This window comes from Dendrobates tinctorius, unplaced genomic scaffold, assembly GCF_039654945.1.
Source record: "Dendrobates tinctorius isolate UK_male_01 unplaced genomic scaffold, ASM3965494v1 ptg000103l, whole genome shotgun sequence".
In the NCBI taxonomy this organism is placed as follows: Eukaryota; Metazoa; Chordata; class Amphibia; order Anura; family Dendrobatidae; genus Dendrobates; species Dendrobates tinctorius.
Genome location: NW_027361771.1, coordinates 22,752,600 through 22,768,842, shown reverse-complemented (window position 1 = coordinate 22,768,842; position 16,243 = coordinate 22,752,600). Strand labels below are relative to the sequence as shown.

Sequence of the window (16,243 nt, the reverse complement as noted above, 5' to 3'; positions counted from 1 at the left end):
CGTCATAGATGAGTTGATCCAGTTTTTCTCCAAATAAGCGACCGCTTTGGTAAGGCAGAGAGGTTAAAGACCTTTTGGAAGCAGAGTCTGCTCGCCATTCTCTGAGCCATAGGGCCCTTCTGATGGAGACGGCATTTGCTGCTGCCTGTGCGACAGCATTGGCTGCATCTAGCGAAGCTTTTACCACAAAGTCCCCGGCCTGAGATATCTGACTGGCGAGGCTGACTGCATCCGGAGGAAGATTACCGTCATGAACGGCTGTGGTTAAAACCTCTGCCCAATGGACCATAGCCTTGGCCACCCAGGTCGCGCAAAAGACGGAAAGATAGTCAATTTGACGGTCAGTGGGGTTCTTGACTGAGGAACCGTCAGACAAGGATAGGAGCGCTTTGGATGCAAGACGCGATCTAGAAGGGGACTATATAGCCAATCCTTCATTAGATCCGGAGCAAAGGGATATCTTGACTCAATAGGCTATTGACCTGAGAACCATTTATCTGGCCGGTCCCCATGTCTCTGGAAAATGTCCTTAATCTCAGGATGATCAGAAAACACTGTGAGAACGTTAAGTCTTTTTAAAAGAAACTAAGTGCTCCGGAGCAAATATAGATTCCTCATTCACCCTCAGAGTCTTGTTGACCGACTCAATAAGGGAATCGAGCGTCTCTTGATAACTCTGCGAGTCCTGGACTAAGGACGTATCAGACTCGTATTCGGAATCATGTTCCCTGCGAACCTCGGGAGAGCGAGAAAGTGAACGCCGAAGCGCGAGCATGATCCGGGGTGGTGTCATGGGTCCTTTTTCTAGAAACCTGGGCCCCTTTGGACTGAGTATGACCCCTGCTGGTGGATGGTTCCCGACCATCGCAAGAGCCCTCCGCGGACAGAAAACTAACGTTCTGACTTAAAGTGGGGCCCCGGAGAGAGTATATTGCTTTGGCCAGGGAAGCCATAGACAGACAGGGATGCAGCCCACTCAGGAGGTCTAGGCTTAGTGGGGTCAGTAGCTGTGGCGGGTGGCCTCTGGACGCGTTCCGGGTCACAAGCCGTGCAGAATGGAGTACTGTGAGCTCAGGGCAAGGCAGCATTGCAAGTGGCACATAGGGTAAACACTTTTTTTTAGCCTTCTTGGACTCCGACTGAGACAGTGTACCCGTAGAGGTTATAGACAGAGTATGGGCTGCAGGTGCAGGGAAAAGTGTATAGCACGTGCAGAGAAAGGGGTTAATGTCACCTCTAGATGCGCAGTACAGCTAACCCAGGTCCTGTTCTTTCGTCCCCAGGGAAGAAGTCGGTGATGTCAAGTTGCAAAAGTGCTCTCCGCGATCCCAGCAAAATGCTCTGCGCGATTCTTGCAGCGCTACTGTCAGCGCTGCTAATAAGTGAAGAAGGTACGGGGAGGTATACTCCGCGTTCTCGCCTGTTGATAGTTCGGAGGGAGATCGGACCCTTGAAAGGATCCGTCGCCCCATTCACTCCGTTAATTAAAAAACAGGATTTTTGGGTTGCTTACCGTAAAATCTGTTTCTCGGAGCCTTCATTGGGGGACACAGAAACCATGGGGTGTATGCTACTGCCACTAGGAGGCTGACACTATGTACAGAAAAAAGTTAGCTCCTCGGCAGTATACACCCCACCGACCGGCACTAGTTTCCTCAGTTAGTGAGAAAGTAGGAGAAGTAACAAAATAGAACAAGAACAGAACAGGCAACTCAACTGTAACCAAACAACAAAAGAACAGGAGTTGTAAAACATGGGAGGGTGCTGTGTCCCCCAATGAAGGCTCCAAGAAACAGATTTTACGGTAAGCAACCCAAAAATCCTGTTTTCTCTATTGCTTCATTGGGGGACACAGAAACCATGGGACGTCCCAAAGCAGTCCCTGGGAAGGGAGAAGCAAACTTCCATTAGGTCTGAGAACTCACCACTGCCTGCAAGATCCTTCTGCCTAGGCTGGCGTCCGCCAAAGCGTAGGTGTGGACCTTGTAAAATTTGGCAAACGTGTGGATCGAAGACCAGGTTGCAGCTTTGCAAAGCTGCAGCGCGGAGGCTCTGTGGCGCACCGCCCAGGAGGCACCCACTGCCCGGGTAGAGTGAGCTAATTCCAGGAGGGGGCACTCGATGCTTGACCCGGTAGGCTTCCAAAATTGCCGATCTGATCCAGCGAGCAATAGTAGCCTTGGAGGCCGGCTGTCCTTTCCGCGCACCATCTGGAATGATGAAAAGTGAGTATGTCTTCCGCAAGGGAGCCGTCCTAGCCAGGTAGACCTTCATCGCCCTGACCAGGTCTAGCTTGTTCAAGGAGCGCTCGAGCGGGTGGATTGGACCCGGTCAAAAGGACGGGAGAACAATGTCCTCATTTAGGTGGAAAGTGGACACCAACTTAGGCAGGAAGGAAGGCGGGGGCCGCAGGACCACCTTATCCTGATGGAGCACTAAGAAAGGGGGGTGACAAGAAAGGGCCGCCAATTCCGACACGCGCCGGATGGAGGTGATGGCCACCAGAAAGGCTACCTTCCAGGAGAGAAGTGATTGGGAAACTTCCTTGAGAGGCTCAAAGGGTGAACCTTGTAGAGCTTCCAGAACCAGATTGAGATCCCATGGATCAACAAGAGCGCGATACGGAGGTGCCGCATGAGCCACTACCTGAAGAAAAGTCTTGACCTGTGGTCGGGAGGCCAACGTTTTCTGGAAAAGGATGGAAAGCGCCGGGACTTGACCCTTTAAAGAGCTGAGGGCAAGGCCCGCATCTAAGCCTGCCTGGAGGAACGCCAGGATAGAAGGAATAGAAAAGGACATGGGCGGAATGTCATTGGCCTCACACCAAGTGAAATAGGCCTTTCACGTGCGATAAATTTTGTAAGACGATGGCCTTCTAGCCCGGATCATGGTGTGGATAACCCGATCCGAAAAACCTGACCGTTTTAGAACCGCGGTCTCAACAGCCACGATGTTAAATTGAGCGGCAGAGAATTGGGGTGGCAGATTGGACCCTGAGACAGCAGATCTGCTCTGTCTGGAAGCTTCCAGGGGACGTCTGCGAGAAGGTTGACGATGTCCGCGAACCAAGACCTTCTCGGCCAATCCGGAGCGATGAGGATGACTGGTACCCCTTCCGCCTTGATTTTCTTCAGCAGCTTGGGCAGAAGAAGAAGGGGGAGGAAACAGACAGGGGAACTTGAACTGAGACCAGGGAATGGTCAGAGCATCAGCGCCCACTGCGAGAGGATCTCGGGCCCTGGATACGAACTGTGGGACCTTTCTGTTCAGGCGAGACGCCTGCAGATCTACATCCGGAGTCCCCCAACGACGGCAAAGTTGATGAAAGACGTCCGGATGTAAGGACCACTCTCCCACCGCGAGACCCTCGCGGCAGAGAAAATCGACGGCCCAGTTGTCCACGCCGGGAATGTTCACGGAGGATATCGCTGGGACTTATGCCTCTGCCCAGTGGAGAATCTTGGAAACTTCCGCTAGAGCAGAGAAGCTCCGTGTCCCCCCTTTGGTGGTTGACATATGCCACCGCTGTGGCATTGTCTGTCTGAATCCGGATCGGCAGACCCCCGAGAAGCCTTTCCCAGTGAATGAGAGACAGAAAAATCGCCCGTATCTCGAGGACGTTGATCGGCAGAGTTGTCTCTTGAGTTGACCACCGGCCCTGAACAGTCTGATTGCCAAACGCTGCCCGCCAGCCGAGAAGACTGGTGTCCGTTGTCACAATCTGCCAGTGAATCGGAAGGAATGACCGGCCTAGAGAAATGAGAGGTGACGTCAGCCACCAATTGAGGGACTGTTTGACCTGGGACAAAAGGCGAATTAGACGATCCAGGGAAAGAATAGACCTGTTCCACCTAGACAGGATGGCCTGTTGAAGCGGTCTCAAATGAAATTGAGCAAATGGAATTGCTTCGGCCGTCACCACCATCGTTCCCAAGACCGGAAAGATGGAAGCTGTGAGCTCAGCAGCGCTCGTACATCTCGCCGCAGAGAGATCATCTTCTGTTCTGGGAGGAAGACCCTTGATCGACGGGTGTCAAACAATAAGCCTAGAAACACAAGCCGTTGAGTCGGAACAAGGCAGGACTTCCTTTTGTTTACGAGCCACCCGAAATTGGACAGGGTGTCGAGAACAATGGTAAGACTTTGGAGAGTCTGGTGAAAAGACGGAGCTTTGATTAGAATGTCGTCGAGGTACGGAAAGAGGACGAAACCTCTGGCCCGCAACAGGGCCATCAACGCCGCCATGATCTTTGTAAACACTCTGGGCGCTGTGGGGAGACCGAACGGCAGGGCGACAAACTGGTAGTGGTCCTGATGAATAGCAAAACGCAGGAATTTCTGATGCCCGGGAAAAATGGGGACATGCAGATAGGCATCTTGAATGTCTATTGAGCACATGAATTCCTGCGCCTCCATGGAAGCGATTACTGAACGAAGGGACTCCATCCTGAAATGTCGCAGGCGGACCCTTTTGTTCAGTAGTTTGAGGTCCAGAATGGGCCGAACCGCGCCGCCTTTTTTCGGCACTACAAACAGGTTTGAGTAAAACCCTGAGAATTGTTCTGTTTCGGGAACGGGCACAATCACCCCGGAGCTGAGAAGGGAGGCGATGGATGCAAAAAAACCCGGAACTAGGGCAGGGTCTTTTGGAGGTCAGGACTCGAAGAAGCGATCCCGGGGCCAAGAAACGAACTCCATCTTGTATCCTGAGGATACAACTTCTCCGACCCAAGCGTCTTCCACCGAGGCAAGAGAGACGTCCCTGAAAAAAAGGAGTCGGCCGCCCAGTTGGGAAGGTGCCTCGGGGCTTTGTTGATAGTCATGCCGATGTGGACCGTCCAGTTCTGGACCTGGAGGATCTGCCCTGGGAGGAGTGAGATCGCCAGGAGGGAGTGGGCCTAAAGGAGACCTTCTTCCTATCCTGCCATGCCTGCGGCCTTTGTTGGTTGGAAAAAGGTTCTGCCGTAGCGAGGCGGCGGAAAGGTCGAAACTGATGCCTTGGAGAGGGTCTACGAGGTTTGGCCTGAGGGAGAAGAGAGCTTGTGCCCCCAGTGGTGTCCTTAATAATCTGGTGCAGCTGGGAGCCAAAGAGACAATGCTCCCTGAAAAGGCAGATTGGTAAGGGACTTTTTTAATGACAAATCAGCCTGCCAAGCCCTGAGCCAAACTGTATGCCGGATTGCAACTACGTTGCTGGAGGCTTGAGCTGCGCAAGACGCGGCATCTAAGGAGGCAGAGACCAAATATTCCCCTGCGTGGGAAATCCGGTTGGCTAGCTCGGCCAATCGCTCTGGTTGGGCTCCATCAAGAATGCCTTGACGGAGATCCTCCGCCCAAGTAGCTATGGCCTTTGCTACCCAAGTGGAAGCAAAGGCCGGACTTTGCACCGTCGCAGCCGCTTCGAATGCTGACTTTGCTAAGGATTCTATGATCCTGTCGTTAGAATCCTTCAGAGACGCCACACCTGAAATCGGAAGGACCGTGTTGTTAGCTAGTCTAGACACGGGAGCGTCTACAGAGGGGGAAGCCGACCAGTTGTCGGTGAGCTCTTGAGAAAATGGATACAGCACGCCGAAACGCTTCCCTCTTTGAAGGCGCCTCTTCGGATTTTCTCTTTCCCTGGTGAGGAGCTTGCCAAACTCCGAGTGAGAAGCGAAAACTCTGGAAGGTGCTTCTGCCCTTCTGAACGAAACCTCCTGATCTGAGGGTTTCGCAGGGGAGTCTGTGATCTCGAAAGTGTGGTTAATCACTGCAATGAGGTTCTGTACCGTAACCTTCATGTCCGCGTCATGGTCCGAATCCAGCTCTAAATTCTCTTCAGATGGCGCATCCGAGAACGCTTCGCCTGAATCGGGGGAGGAGGTACGGGAAGGAGACTGCTGGGAAGGAGACTGCTGGGAAGGACTGTGGTGAGATAGGGCGAGGAGAGGATTCCGGCCGGAGATCCTGCCTGGGCCTTTTGCGGCTAATGCTGGCTGGCTCAGATGGAGCCTCTTGTGACCTGCTGGATCCTGCCGAAGTGTCCAGGGGCAACTTATCAAGAACGGCCACTAAGGACTGAGACACCCTGGTGAGATCCGCCACTGATTGAGATAGAGAAGAAGCCCAGTCAGGAATGGGGGATTCACTCTCACGTGGAGCAATAGATGGCTCCTGGGTGGCGGACTGAATGGGATTGCTGCAGTCAAGGCAGAGGGGAGTGGACTGACAAGAGGGAAGTTTGCGTTTGCAAGAAGAACATGCAAAAAACTTGACGAAAGTGCAAGTGGAAGAAGGGGGACGAGCACGATCAGGCTTAGAGTTAGACATAATGAGGGGTGCCGGAAGGTTAAGGGACAGGAGGCAGAGGAGGGTGTCAGTCTGCAGAGCAGAGCTTACTCACGGTCCGGTGTCCTGTAGATGTTTCCAGCAAACGCTGCTGCACAGCTCGACTGGATCTGCGGAGCCCCCGATGGAGGAGACGGAGTCCAGCTGACAGGCTGAGAAAATGGCGGCAGCCTGAGAAGAGCCGGGTAGAAAAAAAAAAGTGCGCGCTTCCTTGAGGAGACAGGGGGAAGGAGAGGGCGGGGCTGACCGCAGTAAGGAGGCGGTAGATGGCGCTGCCCGCTGCCTATAGGCAGGCTAGGGGGCTGAGCGCCGCCCCCAGAACGCAGAAACCGAGGAAAAAAGCGGTGGGCGGGACTACAACGGGCAGGAGAGAAGCCCGACTAAGGAAGAAGTCTGGGGGCATGGCCGCGACGCCGAGGTAGGTCCAAACTGAAGCCGGGGCCTGTAGTAGATGCGGCGGCTGCCTGAAAGCGCGGGGCGGCGCGGAGGCAGCGCCGCACTGCAGCGGCGATCGCTCCTCAAATGGAGATAAGCCTGTAGCCCGGCTGCTAACAAGCACTGATAAAAGTGCAGCCGGGGAGGTGAGGAGATTCAGGGAGAGGAAGGGGCTGTTAAGGGTGACCGAGATACCTGGGTGGAAAAGGAGCCATGACTGCAGCCCGGCTGGTAACAAGCACTGAGATAAGTGCAGCCGGGGAGGATGCTGAGGGGGGGGGAATGCCACTCAGGGATTCCATACTTACCCTCTACCTAGTCCTGCCGCTCTTCAATGTCTTCTGTGTACCTGTGGAAGGGAGTGTACCTCTATCATCCAGCCGAAGGATGTCCGCGTCTCTTCCAGACCGACAAGCTCTGGTGGGCGAGAGACATTTGAAGAGGACCAGTTGGATCGCCTGACACGCGTCCGTGCTTGGGGCTCTTGGTCCTTCCGTGGAGAGCTATGAGGATACGGGGTGGCAGTACACGCCGTACTCATAGCCTCCTTGGGGGACTACAGATGTGACCAATCACTCTGTATCCCTCTGCAAAACCTGTAAAAGAAAATGACGCACACTGAGGTAGATATGGGTCTAATGAAAGACCTGTGTCCACCTCCTACTGACACTAAGCTAAACTGAGGAAACTAGTGCCGGTCGGTGGGGTGTAATTGCGGAGGAGGAACTAACTTTTTTCTGTACATAGTGTCAGCCTCCTAGTGGCAGCAGCATACACCCCAAGGTTTGTGTCCCCCAATGAAGCGATAGAGAAATAAAAATTTACAGAAATAAAATAAAAAATTGAAAATAACGATGGGGTCTGAAACCAGACCCAAGTGCCTCCTACAGACACTAAGCAAGAACTGATTCAATTTGAGCCAGCAGGAGGGTGTATACTGCTGAGGAAGTGTTAAACTTTCTATGTTCTCTTAGTGTCCTCCTAGTTGTCAGCAGCATAACACCCATGGTCCTGTGTCCCCCATGTGGTGTAGGAGAAATTTATTATATAATTACTAACAGAAATATCAAGATAGTGGTTAGCTATTTTTTAAAGCAGTCCAGTGGTCAATCACATAAAAAAAAAAAATTTCCTCTAAGCTAAGTGGATAACAGATTGTTCCACGGGTGACATCACCAGTGATTACACATTTAAAAGAGACTGTCAACACATGACTTCACACCCAGGGCAGGCGTTTGGCGCTTCACAGTCAATCATTTATATACACCTTCCCACCTGCTTGGTTTCCATCTAGCTCTTACTTTTTCTGGCTCTATGAAGCCAGAGCTGTCGATCACATAAGCGGGTGGGCGGGGAGATAGAGTGAAAACAAGCAGGTGGAAAGGTGTATTTAAATGATAGTTCAAACAAAGTCCCGCCACTCGGTGCTCCATGGCGTGACCAGAGTCCCTTTAACTTGAAGAGAAATGAGGACACACGTAAAGTGAAGAATTCTACAAAGCCCATTGATTGTAATGGTCTATCCGGTATAAGTATATGGCATGTCCCTACACTGATAAATTCCCTTTGTGAATGGGGGAGGGGCACTCAAGAATTTCTAACAACGCATTTAAAAAAAGAATTTCACAAATTCATAGATTTTAAACTAGTCCGGGCTTCTCAAATTTTGCCTCCTCAGACAGACTAATGCCCGGACTCATCATCTGTCCATAGCAAAATTAAAATATCCAATTTTGTTCCTTTGTCTCTTGAATCCAGTATAACATTACAATAAGTACAGAAAGAGTCAAATATTTAACTAGAGAATAATGCAGTCATAGCACCATATTGTCACTGCCTTGCTAACAACTAGCTGGTGCCTCATTGCATCCCAAACAGTGAGGCTGGCATTGCCAATCAGGTTACTGGGTTATTTTTTACTTTAAACAATTTACTCATAGAAATAAATTATATCACTAGTGAATAACCAGGCCCAACAAGAAGAGGATCTTTATTTTACTTTGGATTAAAATTTTACCTTCATGGAAAGCATATGTAAATATCCAGAGGAACCTCCGAGTAAAAGCAATGATCCATCTGGAGACACTTCAAAATTTTTTATGTACTTTTCCTCCAAGCCTGAAATAGGAATATATTAAGTAGTAAAATAAAAAAAAAAAAAGCAAAACATATTTACACACAAACACCCTATAGACACACACATACACATACGTGGTCAAAATTGTTGGTACCCCTCGTTTAATGAGAGAAAAACCCACAATGGTCACAGAAATAACTTACATCTGTCAAAAGTAATAACTAAAAAAAATAATCTATGAAAATGAAAGTCAGACATTGATTTTCAACCATGCTTCCACGGAATTTTAAAAAAAATAAAATCTCATGAAATAGGCCTGGATAGAATGATGGTACCCTTAACTTAATATTTTGTTGCACAACCTTTTGAGGTAATCACTGCAATCAAACGATTCCTGTAACTGTCAATGAGACTTCTGTACCTCTTGACAGGTATTTTGGCCCACTCCTCAAGAGCAAACTGCTCCAGTTGTCACGTGTTTGAAGGTTGCCTTTTCCAGATGGCATGTTTCAGCTCTTTCCAAAGATGCTCAAAATATGATTTAGGTCAGGGCTCATAGAAGGCCACTTCAGAATAGTCCAATGTTTTCCTCTTAGCCATTCTTGGGTGTTTTTAGCTGTGTGTTTTGGGTCATTATCCCATTGCAAGACCCATGACCTGCGACTGAGCCAAGCTTTCTGACACTGTGCAGCACATTTCTCTCTAGAATCCCTTGATAGACTTGAAAGTTCATTGTACCCTCCACAAATTCTAGACGCCCTGTGCCAAATGCAGCAAAGCAGCCCCTGTAGGGATAGTGGTCTTTTCTTGATATGCTTCATTTTTCTGTCTGTGAACATAGAGCTGATGTGCCTTGTCAAAAAGTTCCTTTTTTGTCTCATCTGTCCATAGGATCTCCCAGAAGCTTTGTGGCTTGTCAACATGTATTTTGGAAAATTCCAGTCAGGCTTTTTTATGATTTTTTTCAACAACGGTGTCCTCCTTGGTCGTCTCCCATGAAGTCCACTTTGGCTCATACAACGACGGATGGTGTGATCTGACACTGATGTTCCTTGAGCTTGAAGTTCACCTTTAATCTGTTTAGAAGTTTTTCTGGGCTCTTTTGTTACCATTCGTATTATCCGTCTCTTTGATTTGCCATCAATTTTCCTCCTGCGATCACGTCCAGCGAGGTTGGCTACAGTCCCATGGAGATTAAATTTCTGAATAATATGTGCAACTGTAGTCACAGGAACATCAAGCTGCTTGGAGATGGTCTTATAACTTTAACCTTCAATATATTTGTCTATAATTTTTTCCTAATCTCCTTAGACAACTCTTTCCTTCGCTTCCTCTGGTCCATGTTGAATGTGACACACACCATGTCACCAAACAGCACAGTGAGTATCTGTAGCCCTCTATACAGGCCCACTCCCTGACTCCAAGATTGTAGACACCTGTGATGTTAAATAGTGGACACACCTTGATTTAAAGGGGTTGTCCGGGCTTTTCACATAATCTCAGGGCATATCTGGGCTGCAGAATGTTGACAATAAGTAATTTATTTTCTGTGGCCAGTCTGCAAGGTTTCCAAGATATGATCTCTTGCTTGTAAGAAAAACGTCCAGGGGGTGTGTGTTCTGGCATTGAAATGAGAACTGGTCGTTTCCTCCTCACTAGTTTCACTTTCCATAGATCAGTGTTCAGCGTATCTGGGGGAGGAGCAGCTGGGTGGTCCTGCTCTCTGCACCGAGCCTGCTAGAGGGGGAGGATTTGTTAGAGTGTGAGGAGGGCTTGTTCATGTGGTCGGGGAGCGCCTGTAGCTATGGAGGGTGGGGTTGTTGCTATAGAGAGCATGTTTTTAGTTGAGGAGGAAACGACCAGTTCTCATTTCAATGCCAGAACACCCCCCCCCCCCGGACGTTTTTCTTACAAGCAAGAGATGATATCTTGGAAACCGTGCAGACTGGCCACAGAAGGTAAATTACTTATTGTCAGCATTCTGCAGCCCAGATATGCACTGAGATTATGTGAAAAGCCCGGACAACTCCTTTAACGTGTACCTTTTGTCACAAGTTTCAGTGGTACCATCATTTCTGTCAAGTCCTATTTCATGAGTTTTATCTTTTTTTAAAATACTGTGGAAGCATGGTTGAAAAGCAATGTCTGACTTTCATTTGTTCATTTTCATATATTTTTTTTTTTTTAGTTATTATTACCTTTGTCAGATTCAAGTTATTTCTGTGACCATTGTGGGTTTTTATATCATTAAACGAGGGGTACCAACAATTTTGTGTGTGTGTGTGTGTGTGTGTGTGTGTGTGTGTGTATATTAATTACACACACATTATACACAGATATATATCTTGCAACAGTTGTTTAATATCTATCTGCTTTCATTGACTCAGTCTAGTGATCCTTTGTGTCATGGGATTACAATATCTATATACTGTATGTTGCCACAAAAGGGAAGAACGATCAAATAAGTAAAAAGCACAAGCTCAATTACTTCTTGACACATAAGGCACACTATGGGATTACAAGGCTGAACACATGAAAGTAGATATTAGACAATTTTTGTGGTATCTCCAGTCTGCCTAAGGAAATGTTGGGGCTTAAGTATGAAGGCCTGAAAAATGGGACCTGTGCAGAACCATAGAAAGGGTTAATCACTATAAGGAGGCAAATGTAGTCACCTTTGCTCTCTTTTGTCTCTGTTCCAAGAGTGTCTGCCTTTCTGTGGCAGACACAAAAGTGTGTTTGACCATGCTGATCGTGGTCCACAATGCAAAATTCACACATCCACATTTCAGAATCCGGCTATAGATTGATTTCCCGACCAAACTAAACAGCCTCATAGACATATATACGACACTACTGCATTTGGGTCGGGAGACCTGCAGCTGGTCAGGAAATCATGGTCTGTCCATACAGACATGTCAATGTAGAAGCCAGGCCATCTTGATAACTTTTTTCTGCAAACCTGTTTCTTGATGGCTACAAAAGATGTAGTGTGACATGGCAGGTATAAATCACCCTGCCTAGTCATATTTGGTACCCAACAAATGTACGTTTCCAAGAAGTAGGAGGCAGATACATGGTGACTAGAAGGATGAGACTACACACAGGGTTTGCTTATAGTCTGCTCCCGATCAGATGCACAGGCATGTAGAGAAGTAACAGAGAGACAAAGGTATGAGAATTTGATTAAAAATCTGATAAATTACTAAGATTTTGTTTAATATGCACTGAAACTTTAACACGAGTTTTACACCCACCTCTTATCTTGGTAAATGGAATAATGTTTCCACTCATCATGTCGTAAGCATAAAATATTCTATGCCACATTCCAGTGGCGAGCACCTGTTCTCCATCAGCACTGAACTGCGCTTTAAAAACTGGAAATTTGTCTAAATAGACGCTCTGTATCTTTGGATTTAATTTGCCATCAACCTATAGGCAGAACATTGCAAAAAAAAAAAAAAAAAGTATATGTTTTATTTGCTGGAAACAGAATATCAGTTAACCTAATTATACACACAGATGCATTTAGGCCTGTCTGGTTTATACATATATTTAAATGTATTTTTGAATATCGACTGCTTGTTCATTTCAAGATCTGTAACACACGAAACATCTTTTTTTATTCTTCAGTTCATGAAAATCTGTGCTGGGGGATCATTAAAAAAATAGAATGGTCATAATTGCGGTCAAACTGCAACAGAACCATGTGCAAAACAATCCCCATTGCGGTAGCAAGTGGCCGCACTAATTTAATAGTAAAATCACACCACAATAACTAGGTTGGAAGTCAAGTTTAAAGGATTATAATCATCTTTTACATTTATGGCATAACTGCAGGATATCCCCAACTCTATGAGGAATGCAGATCTTACTCTATGGAAGGTAACGGGATGGACATTTCTCTCTACTGTTTCCTAGGAAAGCTATGGAAATTGTTGGGCAAAGATTAAAAAACAAAACAAACCTGAAATAACGATATTGAGCGATCATGGCCTGCAGTCATGAGAACCTGAGCCATGGGGTGGAACTGAACAGTAGTGAGTGGAGTTTTAGACGGCCTCTCGTAATTGCCATTCAAGCAATTTTTTATCTACAAATTAAAAAGGAAAAGATTCATTATAGAAGTTACTATGTTGATGTGTAGTGTTCATAGTCCTATGCACTTGTCATGCAGGAAGAGCACTTATCTTAAAGGTCTTTAGGCACACTGTATTCACTAGGTAATCCTCCAATAAGGAATGGCACACTGCAGTGATGTGCCATCATTTACCATCAGTGAGCGTTTACTGCAGCAACCCTCACAGACCCTCAGAAATTCACAGAACCCCACTGCTCCTGGCCACCTACTGTGGGCGGCCGGTAGTGTGCTACAGAGACCACGCATCCAACACTTGTTTTTAACAGGAACCCCAGAGATTAGACTGCTAGTGACATGTGCTACAATCCCAGTTCCAAAAAAGTTGGGACGCTGTGTAACATGTAAAAAAAAAAGAAAAAAAAGAATGCAATGATTTAGAAATCTTAGCGCCATATTTTATTCGCAACAGAACACAGAAGTTGAAAGTTAGACATTTTTCCATTTCATTTGAATATATTAACTTCCATCTTCTGATCAGTGTTCTTTGTGCTGTTGTGAATAAAATATGGCTATAAGATTTCCAAATTGTTGCATTCTTCTTTTCTTTATGTTTTACACAACGCCCCAACTTCTTGGAAGAAGAGTTTTCGCTAGATGCTATAATACTATGAGTTAGTAATGCAGGTTTATTTTATAGTACAAGTATTGGAATACAGATGGATCCATCTACCCACAAGCAAAGGACGCTCAAACAATAAATCTATAGCTCTTTGGGAGAGTTTAACCTCCCTTCCCTCTAGAATTAGCAGACTGGTGGTGCAGCTTTTTCCCATTCATTACATTGCAAGACTAAATCTTAAGAGCTACAAAAACCCATCACGTGTCCCTCTGCAAACCAGAAAGTACAGACTACCAGGGAACCAGACTTCTTACCTGTAACATGCCCTTTGGGAGGTACGTTGATTTTGCAAGCAAATTTCCTGTTTTACTTAACAGGTTATCTTCATTGTCTTCTTCATCATCATCACCGTCATCATCATCATCTACAAAAAAATGGAGGTGCTATAAAATATAGATCATAAAATGTATGCGAGTCCTCTCAATGAATTTGGGAATGCTCAAATGTGCAACAGTGATTGTACTACTTTCTGAAATTGTAGTGACCACTTCACCTGGACTACAATCGCTTGGCATTCTTGTAGACTGAAAGAGGCACAACCATGATCAAATGTTTTACAGCAAGGCACTCTTTCCACATGGAAAGTTGTTAGTGTCTCAGAGAATGAATGGAGAGGTAGTGTGCATGTTCGAATCCCACTCCGTTCAAATAGATAAAAGAAGGCCCTGTTCTGGCAGTCGTGGGGGACTCAGTGATTGAATCCCCCCAATCTGATAGCAATAATCAATCCAGTGGATAGGCGATAGCTTGTTTTTACAGGAAGACTGCTAAACCAGTCACATCATGGAAATGACAGGTCCTCTTTAATGGAACAACTACATGAATTTGTATCGGGAAACTAGTCACCTCTTCTTAAAGCGAACCCGTTTATGAAATCCCATTTTTTCACTACTTGAAGGGCTTATTTACATGTTGTTGCTTTTGCCACAGAAAAAAAACTATCGTTTTACAATACCAGCAAAGTGAATTAGATTTCTGAAATCTCATGTGCATGTGGCTCATACTTTCGGAATTGAACCTTCAAAGCGGTTTTTTTTTTCCGTTAAATTTGCAGCATCTCATTTCCTTCAGCGTCTTTGCAGCGTTTTTCACCCATTCAAATGAATAGGAAAAAACACAAGTAACTGGATCAAAAACGGGCACGTGATTTGCAGGCTTTTTCATGCAAACTCAGTTTTTTGCAGCAAAAAGGAGATTTTTGTGTACTCACCGTAAAATCTTTCTCTTAGCCTTTAATTGGGGGACACAGAACCGTGGGTGTTATGCTGCTGTCCACTAGGAGGCGACACTATGCATAATCTGAAAAAAATTAACTTTGGCTCCTCCTCTGCAGTATACACCCCTGGACGGCGTCAGCCTTCTCCAGTTTTGTGCCAAAGCATAAGGAGGAACGTAATCAAATAACATAACCATGCCTGTAAGAAGGCTACTATGTACGAGCTCAAAGAACAATATGAGAACTCAACAGTAAACAACGGCCCGTAAGGGCAACAGGGTGGGAGCTGTGTCCCCCAATTAAAGGCTAAGAGAAAGATTTTACGGTGAGTACACAAAAATCTCCTTTACTCTGTCGCCTAATTGGGGGACACAGAACCGTGGGACGTCCCAAAGCAGTCCCTGGGTGGGAAGCAGTGGACGAATATTGTGTTGACAGTTCCCTAGACTTGGGGTACTGCCGCCTGCAGAACCAGTCTACCCAGGCTCGCATCCGCTGAGGACTGGGTATGAACACTGTAGTGTTTCGTAAACGTGTGTAGGCTAGTCCAAGTGGCCGCCTTACACACTTGTTGTGCCGAAGCCTGATGCCGAATGGCCCAGGAGGCCCCTACTGCCCGTGTAGAGTGTGCCGTGATACCGGCCGGAAGAGGGGAACTGTTAAGTCGGTAGGCCTCATGTATGGTGGACTTGATCCACCTGGCAAGGGTAGCCTTGGAAGCCGGCAGCCCCTTGCGACTACCTTCCGGAAGAATGAAGAGGGAATCAGATTTCCGGAAAGGTGCAGTCCTGGACACGTAAATCCGCAATGCTCTGACGAGGTCAAGCGTATGCAGAGCCTTCTCCACTCTATGAACCGGAACCGGGCAAAGGGATGGCAGTGAAATCTCCTCATTGAGGTGAAAGTTGGACACAACCTTCGGAAGGAAGGATGGTACCGTGCGGAGAACCACCTTGTCCTGGTGAAAGGCTAGGAAAGGCCGTCTGCAGGAAAGTGCTGACAATTCCGACACTCTGCGTAACGAGGTGATCGCCACTAGAAAAACCACTTTCTGAGACAGAATGGAGAGTGGAACTCCTCTAAGAGGTTCGAAGGGTGGAGCTTGCAATGCTGTCAGGACCAGATTGAGGTCCCACGTATCCAGCGGACGTTTGTAGGGAGGAACCAATCGGGAAACTCCCTGGATGAAAGTCCTTACTTGCGGTTTAATAGCAATGCGCTTTTGAAAAAGGACTGAAAGCGCCGACACCTGACTCTTAAGCGAACTTAGGGATAGCTTGGCATCTAGGCCCGATTGAAGAAAACCTAGTTCCTTCGGGAGGGAATAAGGGAGTGGGACTTATCCATGAGATTCGCACCAAGAAAAGAAAGCTCTCCAGGTACGATAATAGAGCTTGGCGGAGGCAGGCTTCCTTGCCCTGATCATAG

The 16,243-nt window shown here is 47.1% G+C and overlaps 1 protein-coding gene across 4 annotated transcripts in view; it reads right to left on the bottom strand.

The window, feature by feature from the left end:
- Positions 1–16,243, bottom strand: part of UTP18 (UTP18 small subunit processome component) — a 66,219-nt gene that overhangs the window by 11,509 nt on the left and 38,467 nt on the right. For all 4 annotated transcript variants that reach the window (XM_073588161.1, XM_073588163.1, XM_073588160.1 and 1 more), the window contains exons 6-9: positions 13,854–13,963; positions 12,807–12,932; positions 12,097–12,271; positions 8,780–8,880 (exon numbers count right to left, since the gene is read on the bottom strand). In XM_073588161.1, the coding sequence (XP_073444262.1) occupies positions 8,780–8,880; positions 12,097–12,271; positions 12,807–12,932; positions 13,854–13,963 (512 nt within the window). The remainder of the gene's footprint in view (positions 1–8,779; positions 8,881–12,096; positions 12,272–12,806; positions 12,933–13,853; positions 13,964–16,243) is intronic.